General features: G+C 40.8%; 1 protein-coding gene across 1 annotated transcript in view; it reads right to left on the minus strand.

The window, feature by feature from the left end:
* The window catches only part of LOC126199256 (uncharacterized), a 281,991-nt gene that overhangs the window by 20,090 nt on the left and 246,322 nt on the right, over positions 1–15,579 (minus strand). The window contains exon 6 of the mRNA XM_049936053.1: positions 8,366–8,456. Within this exon, the coding sequence (XP_049792010.1) occupies positions 8,366–8,456 (91 nt within the window). The remainder of the gene's footprint in view (positions 1–8,365; positions 8,457–15,579) is intronic.

The raw sequence follows: 15,579 nt of genomic DNA on the forward strand, positions 1-15,579 counted from the left end.
GTGTGTCTGTCGACCTACCAGCAGTTTCATTTGGTAAGTCACATCATCTTTGTTTTTGGATATATTTTTCCTACGTGGAATGTTTCCCTCTATTATAATCATATCATTAATTTGAACCCAACAATTACGTGTGTTATTGTCGCTGTTGCATTTCGAAATCTTTCCTGTCGTCTTATTTTCTTTTTATTTTCTCTTTCTGTTTTTACCAGTAGTCTCACTTTGTATTCACCTTCCCCTTTTTACCGTAATCTACTATACAATTTTATCCCGCCTATATATACTCAATAATACGTAACCCACTTCCAAACCATAACCAAAAAAAATTTAATTTCCGCTTTCAACACTACCGCTGCTATAAAATCCACCGTTTCTAGTTCAATAACAGCTGCTTTCACGTATTAAACAACCATTTTGGCTAGTTCTAATAACTTTCGCTTTATTTCCACTTCCGTTTTTCGCACATCACTGATCATTTTTAGCCGCTCCCCACAGGTTTTAACGTCATTATTTCTTCGTCAGACAATTGTTAGCCCCATTTTCGTAATCTTTCACCACAACACCACTCCTTTTAATACATTTACACGTTTCTTTGGAAATTTTCCCGAATTTCTCCGTCCTTTAACGTGTTTTAGCGGCAACACAACCACCTAACCTTTATGCACATCGCTGTCTACCAACCCAAGTTCACCACACGATCAACTTAACCAACACTTTTTCGCCTTTTTTCATACCAGATCTCCAGTTGCTTTCTAGTTCCCCTTTATCTCTCCCCATATATTTTTATCTTTCATTTTCATTTCAACCTCATGTTACACTTTCCACCTTCTAATACCATGTCACCCTCACAACACCCCCACAACGACCCCATTAAGTTTTATTTACATTCCCTCCGCAAACATGCCCTCGCCCTAGCCAGATTACGCTCCCATATTTTATTTTCTCGGGCTTGTCTGACATTTGGCATTACCCCCAAAGGCCTCACACTTAAAGTTCCCATCTCTGGCTGCAACCCTTCTTTCCATCAGTCCCTATACCAGTTCCAAACTGAACAATCCATTGCCCTCACCCACCTAATCCTTCACCTACACATCAACTCAGCCAACGAACACACCCGTCAACTCCTATCCTTAATAAAAGTCCTCAATCTTTCCTCTCCCACATCCACACCGGCTGTTCAGAGCATCCTCCTACAGGCCAACCGCAAATTAGAACAGCATGCCACCCTCCACCTCAAAAAACTATCCAATCTCCTGGTTTCCCACCTCCGGAAAGGCAACTCACTCACCCTTCACAACCTTTCCAGCAAACCTCAACCTCCTCTCATTGCACACAAACCCAGTCTCTCCCATCTACTCAATCTCCCACTTCCAGCTCCACTCCCTCCAAAACCTCAAAATTCCAATCAACACAATCTGGAACCACAACACCCTAATTCAGTAGTTAACCTTTCCTCCAAACCTCTCTCCCAATCCGAAACCTCTGTCCTATCCAAAGGCCTCACCTTCAGCCCCACTCCCAGATTCAACCAAACAGCCCTCGTCAAAGATTTACTGTCCTACACTTGTACTCTCTGCTGGAAGTATCACTTTGCCACGAAGAAAAATGATCCTAACCCTACTCCTAATGATCCAACTCCCCAAGACACTATCCAAATTGAACCCTGCCTGGAACAGTTCCGTCCTCCGTCACAGCGGGACCCACCTCCTCTTCCTCAAAATCACCCTCTCCAAACCTTCCAGGAATTTCTGACTTCCAGCCTTGCCTCTCAATCCTTCTTAAAAAACCTTAATCCTACTCCCAACATCACCACTGCTGAAGCCCAAGCTATCTGTGATCTGAAGGCTGACGGATCCATCGTCATTCTTCCGGCGGACAAGGGTTCCACGACCGTGGTACTTGATCGTCGGGAGTATGTGGCTGAGGGACTGCGTCAGCTTTCAGACAACACCACATACAAAGTTTACCAAGGTAATCCCATTCCTGATGTCCAGGCGGAGCTTCAAGGAATCCTCAGAACCTTAGGCCCCCTACAAAACCTTTCACCTGACTCCATCAACCTCCTGACCCCACCGACACCCCGCACCCCTACCTTCTACCTTCTTCCCAAAATTCATAAACCCAACCATCCCGGCCGCCCCATTGTAGCTGGTTACCAAGCCCCCACAGAGCGTATCTCTGCCTACGTAGATCAACACCTTCAACCCATTACATGCAGTCTCCCATCCTTCATCAAAGACACCAACCACTTTCTCGAACGCCTGGAATCCTTACCCAATCTGTTACCCCCGGAAACCATCCTTGTAACCATTGATGCCACTTCCTTATACACAAATATTCCGCACGTCCAGGGCCTCGCTGCAATGGAGCACTTCCTTTCATGCCAATCACCTGCCACCCTACCTAAGACCTCTTTCCTCATTACCTTAGCCAGCTTCATCCTGACCCACAACTTCTTCACTTCTGAAGGCCAGACATACCAACAATTAAAGGGAACAGCCATGGGTACCAGGATGGCCCCCTCGCACGCCAACCTATTCATGGGTCGCCTAGAGGAAGCCTTCTTGGTTACCCAGGCCTGCCAACCCAAAGTTTGGTACAGATTTATTGATGACATCTTCATGATCTGGACTCACAGTGAAGAAGAACTCCAGAATTTCCTCTCCAACCTCAACTCCTTTGGTTCCATCAGATTCACCTGGTCCTACTCCAAATCCCACGCCACTTTCCTTGACGTTGACCTCCATCTGTCCAATGGCCAGCTTCACACATCTGTCCACATCAAACCCACCAACAAGCAACAGTACCTGCATTATGACAGCTGCCACCCATTCCACATCAAACGGTCCCTTCCCTACAGCCTAGGTCTTCGTGGCAAACAAATCTGCTCCAGCCCGGAATCCCTGAACTATTACACCAACAACCTGACAACAGCTTTCGCATCCCGTAACTACCCTCCCGACCTGGTACAGAAGCAAATAACCAGAGCCACTTCCTCATCCCCTCAAACCCAGAACCGCCCACAGAAGAACCACAAAAGTGCCCCACTTGTGACAGGATACTTTCCGGGACTGGACCAGACTCTGAATGTGGCTCTCCAGCGGGGATACGACTTCCTCAAATCCTGCCCTGAAATGAGATCCATCCTTCATGAAATCCTCCCCACTCCACCAAGAGTGTCTTTCCGCCGTCCACCTAACCTTTGTAACCTGTTAGTTCATCCCTATGAAATCCCCAAACCACCTTCCCTACCCTCTGGCTCCTATCCTTGTAACCGCCCCCGGTGTAAAACCTGTCCCATTCACCCTCCCACCACCACCTACTCTAGTCCTGTACCTGTAACCCGGAAGGTGTACACGATCAAAGGCAGAGCCACGTGTGAAAGCACCCATGTGATTTACCAACTGACCTGCCTACACTGTGATGCATTCTATGTGGGAATGACCAGCAACAAACTGTCCATTCGCATGAATGGACACAGGCAGACAGTGTTTGTTGGTAATGAGGATCACCCTGTGGCTAAACATGCCTTGGTGCACGGCCAGCACATCTTGGCACACCGTCTGGGTTATCTGGATACTTCCCACCAACACCAACCTATCCGAACTCCGGAGATGGGAACTTGCTCTTCAATATATCCTCTCTTCCCGTTACCCACCAGGCCTCAATCTCCGCCAATTTCAAGTTGCCGCCACTCATACCTCACCTGTCATTCAACATCTTTGCCTCTGCACTTCTGCCTCAACTGACATCTCTGCCCAAACTCTTTGTCTTTAAATATGTCTGCTTGTGTCTTTATATGTGTGGATGGATATGTGTGTGTGTGCGAGTGTATACCCGTCCTTTTTTCCCCCTAAGGTAAGTCTTTCCGCTCCCGGGATTGGAATGACTCCTTACCCTCTCCCTTAAAACCCACATCCTTTCGTCTTTTCCTCTCCTTCCCTCTTTCCTGATGAGGCAACAGTTTGTTGCGAAAGCTTGAATTTTGTGTGTATGTTTGTGTTTGTTTGTGTGTCTGTCGACCTGCCAGCACTTTCATTTGGTAAGTCACATCATCTTTGCTTTTGGATATATTTTTCCTACGTGGAATGTTTCCCTCTATTAGAATCATATAATTATAAACATTGGATGATACAAAGAGAAAGAACTTAAACCCTAATCTTTCTTCCTTTCTGCATGACTAACTAAAAGATCTACACGATATACAGTATCTTTGGAGAGAACATTAGACTTAGATCAAAAGAACATCAGTTTACCAGTAGTAAATAATGATAAAACATTCTTCACTATACTAGAGCACATTAAAAAGTTACCAGACTTGCACAATATTGGCATTGATATCAATGGTGAATGTCATACATTCTGCATGATAATCTCAAATAAGTGTCAACTACACTTGCTGAATACTTTTGTTCACATATCTTTCGAAAGTGATCACTGTGTCTATTTCATTCAGATGGATAAATCCCAATAATGTATATTTGTTCTGAGTAGTTTATCATACGTGGGAATTCATCCAAAGCAGGTGAGGATTTAGAAGGACTCAGATTATTCATACCCAGCATTTGGAAGAAAAAAAAATCAGATGTGGCTGTACTACTCCACATGAAGGACACACTAAAAATAGAAGCACAGATCAAGCACTGAGAAAGTGTACTGTGTGGCACTGAAGCATTTGCAATTAAGAGTTTATGAAACAGCTGATACCAGAGAAAATATCAGCAATCAGAGCAATGAGGGTAGCACTCATTACAAGAAAAATTAACTAAGTCCTGCAGTGTAAAACAATGGATAAAAATCCTTCATCTTGACAATTCACTTGTCACCTTAGATGTGTTGCAATTGGAAAAGTGAGTAAATTAAAGTATACATTGTTAGAATAACCACTGTATTCACCAGATCACTTGCTGATTGCACTCTATTTCTGAAACTAAGTGCAATTTTGGCTGGAAAAGCATTTTGAGTTCACAGAAAACTTTATGGCTGCCTTGATGGGAATTTTGCCGAGTGTAGTACCTTCCTTAACGATTTGTCCCTTCACACAGTAAAGTGCAAAAATATAAACTGGGACTATATTCAAAAAGTAAATAGATTTTTCTGCCCAAAAAGCCACAGTCTTTATCTGCTTAACTGATAACTTTTCAACTTGCTCTTGTAGTTTGACTACATGCAATGAGGTGACAAAAGTCATAGGATAGTGATATGCACATCTACTAGTGATGGTAGTATCATGTACACATGGCATAAAAGGACAGTGCATTGGCAGATTTGTCATTTATACTCAGGTGATTCATGTGAAATGGTTTCCAACTGAGCATGGCCGCACGACAGGAATTAACATACTTTGAACGCAGAATGTTAGTTGGAGCTAGACACGTGGGATATTCCATTTAAGAAATTGTTGTGAATTGGCAGGAGCCAATTCACGGGGTTTGGAGGAAGCCGAAAGGCACGCGTTTAAGCTCACGCAGGCTGGCGTGACATCTGGAACAGGTAAAGTAGTTATACTATCAAGAAAAGTACATAGCTGCTGGAATACTTAACTTTAATCCATAATTGGTGAACATCGGTCTGACTGTACATGCATCCCAAGATAAATAACAAATGATAATGGCGCCTTGCTAGGTCGTAGCAAATGACGTAGCTGAAGGCTATGCTAACTATCGTCTCGGCAAATGAGAGCGTAATTTGTCAGTGAACCATCGCTAGCAAAGTCGGCTGTACAACTTTGGCGAGTGCTAGGAAGTCTCTCTAGACCTGCCGTGTGGTGGCGCTCGGTCTGCAATCACTGACAGTGGCGACACGCGGGTCCGACGTATACTAACGGACCGCGGCCGATTTAAAGGCTACCTCCTAGCAAGTGTGGTGTCTGGCGGTGACACCACAGAAATCATAAGAGAATTCAGTATTCTGAGACCCACAGTGTCAAGAGTGTACTGAGAATAACAAATTTCAGGCACAACCTCTCACTGCAAACAATGCAATGGCTGACAGCCTTCACTTAATGGCTGAACGCAGTAGCGTTTGTGTAGAGTGGTCAGTGTTATCAGACAAAGAAACTCCAGGAGATAACCACCAGTGTCAATGTGGAATGTATGCTGAATGTATCCATTAGGACAGTGAGGCAAAATTTGGCATTAATGGGCCATGGCAGCAGACGACTGACACGAGTGCCTTTGCTAATAGCACTACATTGCCTGCAGCACCTCTCCTGAGCTCATGATCATATCAGTCGGATGCTAGACAGCCATGGCCTGGCCAGGTGAGTCCTGATTTCAGATGGTAAGAGCTGATGGTAGGATTGAAGTGTGGTGCAGACACCATGAAGCCAAGGACCCAAGTTGTCAACGAGACACTGCAAGCTTGTGGTTGCTCCATAATGGTGTGGGGTGTATTTACCTGGAATGGACTGGATCTTGTGGTCCAACTGAACTGATCATTAACTGTAAATGTTTATGTTCAGGTACTTGAAGACCATTTGCAGCCATTCATGAACTTCATGTTCCCTAACAATGATGGAATTGTCACTGGGCCACAATTGTTCGTGATTAGTTTTAAGAACATTCTAGACAATTTAAGTAAATGTTTTGACCACCCAGATTGCCTCACATGAATCCCATCAAACACGTATGGGACATAACTGAGAGGTCAGTTCAGGCATAAAATTCTGTACCAGCAACACTTTCACAATTATGGATGGCTGTAGAGGCAGTGTGGCTTAATATTTATGCAGGGACTTCCAACCTTGTTGAGTCCCTGCCATGTTGAGCTGCTGCACTATGCTGGGAGAAAGAAGTCTGACACAATATCAGGCGATATGCCATGAATTTTGTCACCTCAGTGTAAAGTAAAATGTTTACAAGATACGTTATATAAGTGGTCATGATTCTCAGTTGGTTCAGTAACTTTCTTTTCTGAAATGCATTCCACATCCATATAAGAAAGTGCCATAAAATAATGAAAATGAAAACAGTTGCAAGGTCCAAAAATAAATGGAATGAAAAGCAGAAATGTTTGAGTGTCATACATAGTAGAAGTTAAATAGCACTTGTATAAAATCAAGTCCTGTAGAATGTACTAAGTTGAAGTGAACTGAAGAGACAGCTCTTACTTATAGTGTCCACAAACTTTTTGGATAATAGAATAAAACAAATGACATGTGTCATGAACAACATATTTGTTTCCAGAATGAATCTTCTCTGTGCACTTAAGTGTGTGATGATTTGAAACTTTTTGGCAGATTAAAACTGTGTGCCTACCTGGTACTCAAAATGCAGATCTGTGCCCTTTGTGGGCAAATGCGCTGCTCACTGAACTTTCCTAGCATGACTCATAATATACCCTCACTGCCTAACTTCCACCAGTACCTTTTCCCTAGAGCCCAAACTTCACGCAAGTTCCCTTGCATACGATATGGAATTAGTACTCCTCAATCAATTGATATTGCACAGAACTGACTTAGACATAGCCTAAGGGAGTGTTTCCAGAATCTGACAAGAAGTTTCAAATCAGTGCTGTCTATGCTGCAGAGTAAAAATTCACTATGGAAATTGTGGTGTCACCGTCAGACACCACACTTGCTAGGTGGTAGCTTAAATCGGCCGCGGTCCTCTAGTACATGTCGGACCCGCGTGTCGCCACTGTGTTATCGCAGACCGAGCGCCACCACATGGCAGGTCTCGAGAGACTGACTAGAACTCGCCCCCAGTAGTACGGATGACCTAGCAAGGCGCAGTTATCCATATCTGGAGAGAGTCTCACTTGTGTTCACCATAGAGATGTACAAGAAGAAATTAAAGATAAGTATATGAGAAGCTCCGTTCTTTTCTTTATAGCTTTTACCACATATCCTGTTTCAGATTTAACGCAAGACGGCGTGAGTTGACGCGTGCCCTATCGGCTACTTCATTGTGGACTGACTGCTCTTGTCAGTCCACAACAGAAATAATCTGTAATGTTCTGTGCTATGTGTGCAACATAAGCAGGAGAACATATGTTTTGGAAGGTAGGAGAGAGATACTGGCAGAACTAAGACTCTGGAGGTAGGTTGTGAATCATGCCTGAATTGATCAGTCTCTAGAGTACTGCCCATGAAAAGCAGAGGTTTTGGGTTCACATCCTGATCTGGTTTGCAGTTTTAATCTGTCAGGAATTACATAATTGTTGATTACACATGGATAACTGTTGGTAACTTGAGATTTATATTGCTCAATGTTTTTCATTTTTCCAGCTTTGCTTGAGTTGCAAGCTGAAGAAGGAGCTTTATTAGCCCCTGTTACTCCTCTTTGTATTACTTTTTTCATAAACATAAACAAAATTAAGAATATTACACCTTGGCACTCATAGACAAGGTATTGTTAAAATATACCTTTCCTTTGTTTCACCTCTGGACTTGTACTCCTACAAGATGCTTCTTCATTTACTTCTGGGGTTGTAGGCAGGGAGCTCCCAGCAGAAATCTATGAACATGGAAGAAGATAGTCAGTTACAATTACGATACATGTTGTTCAAATATTTTGTTACTAGCTATTGAAAAATTGTGTAAAGAGATCACAATTTTTGGAAGGAATGTGTTACTACTATGTACTTTATGAGTAAAGAAGTGTAACAATGCCCAACAATCATATGATATTATAACCTTGGGTGTAGGCTAGATTTTGGATTTCATATCAAAACTCAGATATGATAGCAACAACAGATGGGGTAATCACCCCTCATTCTGCAGTACCTGCCCTTTTTATGCTTATGCACTAAAATAGGGTGTAAGAAATTTAATGCGTAGGTTAAAGTGGTCTCGGTCAAGAGATACTTTATACCATTAGTTTCACTAATTATATGTTTCTGCAACCTTGGTTTTGTTTTTTAGTGGGGCAGATCTGGTAAAGATTTAAGTTACTCTTCAATTCTTGAAATTGCTAAATCTGTCTGATTACCAAAGCAAAATTTGTTGAATTGCACACCACTATAAATCGATGTGCCAGTGAATTATTTAATTCAGTGTTTTATAGTTATGAATTGATTTATGTATACTTAGTGTTAACAATTAATTTCTCTGGTGACTATATAATCTTTGCTTTTCAAGTTTGTACCATTACGCACATCATCATCTCCAATTACAAGACAAATAACCTGACAAATAAAACATGTACAATAAATTTAGCTTAGTATGTAAAGCAAATCAAGTGGATAGTACTGATTGGTGTTTATGACTTTAAGCTAAAAGGGGCTGTCAGCTAGTTGTAAAAAGAGAACAGAGGGCAATGAGAAAGGATATAGCCAACAAATGGAATGATTGAAAGGAAAAAAATTATGATCTACTCATAATAGCATCTGTGAGAAAGAGAAGGCTGTTACTGTGCTACTCACAATGACCAACATACTGTACTCCAGCTCCTGCAGTCTTAAACCAGAGGCTCAGACAGTTGGGTGAGTTTCTCAGATGCAGGTTTCTTTACCTCCACCATTGACAGAAAGTTGTAGAACCAACACCCTCTGCCCCCTTAACGCCTTAAATGACCAGGCACAAGAAATGGCTACTGGGGTACTGGAGTAGATGTGCTGTAAACATTTAGATTTTTAAGATAGAGAAATCCCTCCACAGACATAATAATAATCGTTCTAATCTCAGACAAGGAAGAATGCTGTCCTCATTAATTAAAAAGAGTGGCATCCATCATGGCAGATCAGAGAAAGAAAATGTTAATATAGTATCAGTTACCTTCAGGGGTGTCTATGGAAAGGTCCCAGAACTAGTCTTGCTGATAAGTGGCAATAATGTCCACATAATACTAAGGACAGAAACCTGGCTGTAAACAGGTGTTAATAGCAATGAAATACTAAATTCAGATTGGAATGTACAGTATATTGCAGGGAGAGATTGAATGCCAGTAATGGGGGCATGTTTATAGCTGTAAAAAATGTGATAATAATTAGTGATGTTAGTACAGATTCTGAATGCTAAATAATTTGGATGAAGATAGTGTTAAAGATGGATCAAACATGGTCAATAGGTGCTCTTATTAGACCCCCTGCCTCAGTAACAATAGTAGTGCAGCATTTGAGGAGAAACTGGAAGAATATTTTATTTAAATCTCCAGGTTATAATATTAGGTGGAGACTTCCACTTACTATCTGTGGACTGGGATACTCAAGTGATTTAGATGGGTAGTCAGGACAGAGAACCATGTGAATCTGTTCTAGATGTTTTATCTGAAAAGTATCTTGAGCAGCTAATCAGGTAACTGGCATGTGAAGGCAACATATTAGATCTCCTTGTAATCAATAGGAATGAAGTTTTTGGCTCATTTAGCATAGAACATGGAATCAGTGATCATAAGGCCATTACAGTTACCACTCAGCATGGTGTATGAAGAAAGATAGGAAGTTATTTCTGCTTAGCAAAAGTGACCTAAAACAGATAGCGGATTACCTGTATGGTGAACATGAAAATTTCATTGCTAGTACTGACAATGGTCAGCATCAATGGACTAAGTTCTAGACTATTGTATAATAAGCTTTAGAAAGGCACATGCTGTACAAAGTTGCAAGGGTTGGGTTGACCTGCTATGTTAGACAATTAGTTTGAAAGAGAACTTTACTGTAAATCTGAACATAGCCAAAGCTTGACACACAAACAAAGACAGAGCAAAGCCAAAATTAATGTGAGGCGAGTCAAGTGTGAAACATTCAACAAATTGGAAAGTAAAATTCCACCTACTGGCTTGACAAAAATCCTAAGAAGTTTTGGTCTTATGTTGAATCAGTATGCGGATTGAATCCATATATCCAGATACTTTTTGACCATAATTGCATCAAAATGGCAGATGACAAAGACAAGGCTGATATAGTAAATTTCTTTTTCCGAAATTGTTTTACTGAGTAAGATCATGCAGTAGTTCCTCCTTTAAATCATTGCATAAATGTCAACATGACAGATATTGAAATAAGTGATCACTGCTCCTCTTCTAGCAGCAGGGTGCTGCAGGTTGCTGGAGAAGAGAAGCATTCCTAATGGTTGAAAAAAAGCACAGGTCATTCTCTTTCTCAAGAACATAAACAAAAATTTGTAGGCCCATGTCTCTGGTGACAGTATGTTGTAGAATTTTGGAGCATGTGTGTGCTTGCACAGTATGAAATTTTTGGATGCTGAAAATTTCATATGTAGAGATCAATATGGGTTCTGAGAACAACAGTCATGTGAAACCCAGCACACACTGTTTGTCAACAGATCCAGAAAGCGGTATATATCAGTACCCAGGCTGATGCCATGTTCCTTTACTTCTGGAAGGTGTTCAAAATAGTTCTGTAGTTCTTAATGAACAAAATGTCAGCATATGGAATATCAGACCATTACATGTGATTCTTAAGGCAGAGTTATCTTCATACAAAGAAATATCTTCAGCTGCACCTCAAGGGAGTGTTATCAGACACTTATTGTTCACAAATTCTATAAATGACCGGTGGATAATTTCGGAAGTTCCACAAGGCATTTCACAGATAATGTTGGTGTATACAGAGAAGTCGCAACACTAGAAAATTGTAGTGAAATGCAGGAAGACCTGTGGAGGATTGAGGCTTCACGTGTGGAATGGCAATTGACTTTCAACAAAAACAAATTTAATTTACTGCATGTACATAGACAGAAAGACCCATTATTGTATGATTACACTGTTGCAGAACAATCACGGAAAGCAATCATTGCCATAAATTATTTAGGAGCTGTGTACAGAGTTGTTTGAAATGGAAAGAGCACATAAGCTAATTGCAGTTGAGGCAGGTGCTGGAGTGAGATTCACTGGAAGACTTCCACAAAGGAAGTAGTGTAATAAACCCTCATTTGATCAATACTTGAATACTGCTTGTCGGTCTAAGATCCATACCAGATAGGATTGATAGAGGAAATATAAAAGATCCAAAGCAAAGAATTGTGTTTTGTTACAGGATCATTTTGTAGATGTGAGGCTGTCATGGAGTGCTCTGACAACTCCAGTGTCAGGTGCTTTCAGAGAGGCATCATGGTGTGCTTTACCGTTAAAAGTTCGACAGCATACATTCCTAGAAGAATCAACCAACATATTATAATGCCTCTTCCTATACATATCTTGCGAATAAACATTGAGGATAAAATTAAAGAGATTCAAACTTACACATACGCTTGCCAGCAATCATTCTTCCCAGAAACTCTTCGTGACTGGAGCAGGAAAAGGGAAAGTGGCAATGATGCACAAAGCACCCTCCAACATAGATCACAAGGTGGCATGTAGAGTGTAGATGTGGATGTAGTCAAATATAACTGAGTCATGTGATCTTATGGGAATACAAGTGTATTTATGTTTATAGTTACCAGATTTATGTGTTTAAAAAATCTGTAAGTGTATATAAGATAAGGAAAGTAAAGTGAAGAATATAATGACACAGTTTTCAAAGAAATATATAAAAGTTCTTTCTCAAATCAAACTAGTGCAGCAGTTCATCTTTCCAGTGTTGTAATAGCTATGAAAATACCTTTGACCTTTTATTTGGTTTTTGACATCCCCTGACTTCATTGCTCTCACACAGTATGCCCTTTATCTTTCTTCATATTTTATTTCTTTTTTATGCTCAACCAGCTGTCACCTCTTACAGGTACACTGATTTAATTTTAGCTCTCAAATCTTGTGTTTAGTTTTCCAGTTGGCATCTTGTGGCACGCTAGTGAACACGGGTTACTTTTGAATCTTCTGCCACATGATTGGGCTTCTCTTCTTCAGCCTTCTTTTTCCTTTAGTTCCCACACACATTATTACATACCACATCATTCACCATTAGAAATTAATACTGTTTTTTGAGGTTGTGCTGACACAAAATTGTCATTCTTAAACAGTGGGAGAAATGCAAGGAAGAAAATATATAGGCCAAATTGTTTGTTGATAAGCAGCTTACACAGACTATATGTTTGTACTGTACAGGATCACAGAAATAAAAATGGAACAGAAAATGTTTGTAAGTCTGACATGGTTGCCTTTCTTCAGTCTATCTCCTAAGGCATCTACAGCTACATCCAAACTCTGCAAAGCACAAAAAAGTGCATGGTAGAGGGTACATCCCATTGTACCAGTTAGTAGCATTTCTTCCCATTCAATTCATGTATAGAACATGGGGAGAATGACTGTTTGAATGCCTTTGTGTGTGCTGTAATTATTCTAATCTTGTCCTTGCGATCCCTATGTGAGCAATACATAGGAGGCTGTAGTATATTCCTAGTGTCATCATATAAAGCTGATTCTTGAAACTTTGTTAGTAGTTTACATCTATCTTCAATAGTCTGTCAGTTCACTTTCTTCAGCATCACTGTAAGACTCTTGCATGGGTCAAACAAACCTGTCACCATTCGTTCTGTGCTTCTCTGTATATGTTAAATATCCCCTGTTAGTCCCATTTGGTATGGGTCCCATACACTTGAGCAGTATTCTAGAATAGATTGCACAAGTGATTTGTAAGCAATCTCCTTTGTGTACTGATTGCACTGATCCAGTATTCTATGAATAAATTGAAGTCTACCACCTGCTTTACCCAAAACTGAGTCTATGTGATCGTACCATATTATATCCCTGCAATGTGTTACACCCAAGTATTTGTATGAGTTGGCTGATTCCAACTGTGACTCATTGATATTGTAGTCACGGGATACTATGTTTTTTTTTTTATTTTGTGTAATGCACAATTTTACATTTATGAATATTTATAGCAAGTTGCCAATGTTTGTATCTCTTTGACTGAATATTTAAGCAACTTCTTTTAGAGATTACTTCATTACAGATAACTGCATTGTCTGTAAAAAGTCTGAGGTCAATAAGGTCATTAATATACAACATGGACAGCAAGGGTCCCAACACACTTCCTTGGGGTGCACCCAAAATTACTTGTATGTCTGACAATGACTCCATCCAATATAGCATGCCGTTTCCTCCATTCCTTGTAAATGGGCATTACCTGTGCTTTCTTCCAACCACTGGGCATGGTTTTTTTGTTCGCTGGGTCTATGATAGATTGGAGTTACAAGAGGGGCTAACTCAGCTGCAAATTCACTATAGAATTTGATAGGGATCCCATCAGGCCCTAGAGCTTTGTTGAATTTTAACAGAATCATTTCAGCTTTTGCATTGCTACAGTCAGTTTCAGTTCCTGCGTCACTCACTAGGGATTGAACGCAAACTTTGGTGCAACTAGAAGCCTTTACAAATGACCAGAATTTCTTTGGGCTTTCTGATACGTCATTTGACAATATTCTACTACTTTCATCAATAAAGGCTTGACATGTTGCTCTCTTGACAGCCAAACACATTTCATTCAGCATCGCTCTATCTACAGTCCTATGCTATGTTTTACACCTGTTATGCAGTAGTCACTGTTTCTTTAGGCGTTTCCTTACAGTGACTGTATACCATGGAGGGTCCCTTCCATTATGATCTGTTCCACACTTTGCATATCTATTCAGTGCTGCTCTTTTTAAACTTGGGCCATAGTTTCTTTACATGCTCCTGCTTAAGCTAAAAGTTTCAAGTTCCTCATTGAAATATGACATGACTGATTTTTTATCTAGTGTAATCAACATATACACGGTGAAGCGAAATTCGCGCACTCGGCTTTGTAGCGCGACTCCTCACATGCCAGTGGTAAAAAAATGTCTGTCACAAAATTTCGTCCAGCAAATATATCTGGCAGAAAAAGGACGTTAAAGAGTGGCAATCTGGCAACACTGTAACCACATGTATGGTAACTACCTCTGTCAGTACACAGTAGTTGTGCTGTACAGTTGGTGCAGTAGAGGTAGAGTTTTGGGTTAGCGTGCAGGAGGTCGAGGGTTCGATCCTGGGTTGAACCATATGTTTTTTATTTGGTAAATGTAGTCCAGGTAGTACTGTAGCTGGCATTTTAATTGTCAACAGCGATTGCAGCAGGTCATCTAGAAAACACTTGCACTTACATAGCCGCATGGCCTAAGGCGCCTTGTCACGCTCCGTGCGGCTCCCCTTTTTGGAGGTTTGAGTCCTCCCTCAGGTGTGCGTGCGAGTGTGTCTGTGTGTGTGCGAGTGTGTCTGTGTGTGTGTGTGTGTGTGTGTGTGTGTGTTGTCTATAGCATAAGTTAATTTAAGTTATATTAAGTAGTGTGTAGGTATAGGGACTGATGACCTCAGTAGTTTGGTCTTATGACCTTACCAAAAATTTCCAAATTTTGCACTTACATACTACAATCATAGAAATGGAAGATTGGTCAGCTTTGGAAGGGGCCCTTTCCTCATCATGGGTGTGAATTTATCTGCATCACTTCATCTACTAGATGCAAAACCTGTTTTCCTTGTATCCTCCTCCAACGGCCCCATAAATTAGTAACAAACTATTATTTTTGCCTCGTTCAGGTGGATTACTTTTTGTTAGGGCCTTACGTTACCAATAGGACTAGCAATGTGCTTGTGAATAAAGTCCAAACTCGGTTACTGTTTGTATGTGTTATCAATTCTGTTTAGTACATATCTGAATGCATTATTATTATTATTATTATTATTATTATTATTATTCTATTGATGGGATTTTGGAAACATC

This window comes from Schistocerca nitens, chromosome 8, assembly GCF_023898315.1.
Source record: "Schistocerca nitens isolate TAMUIC-IGC-003100 chromosome 8, iqSchNite1.1, whole genome shotgun sequence".
Lineage (NCBI taxonomy): Eukaryota > Metazoa > Arthropoda > Insecta > Orthoptera > Acrididae > Schistocerca > Schistocerca nitens.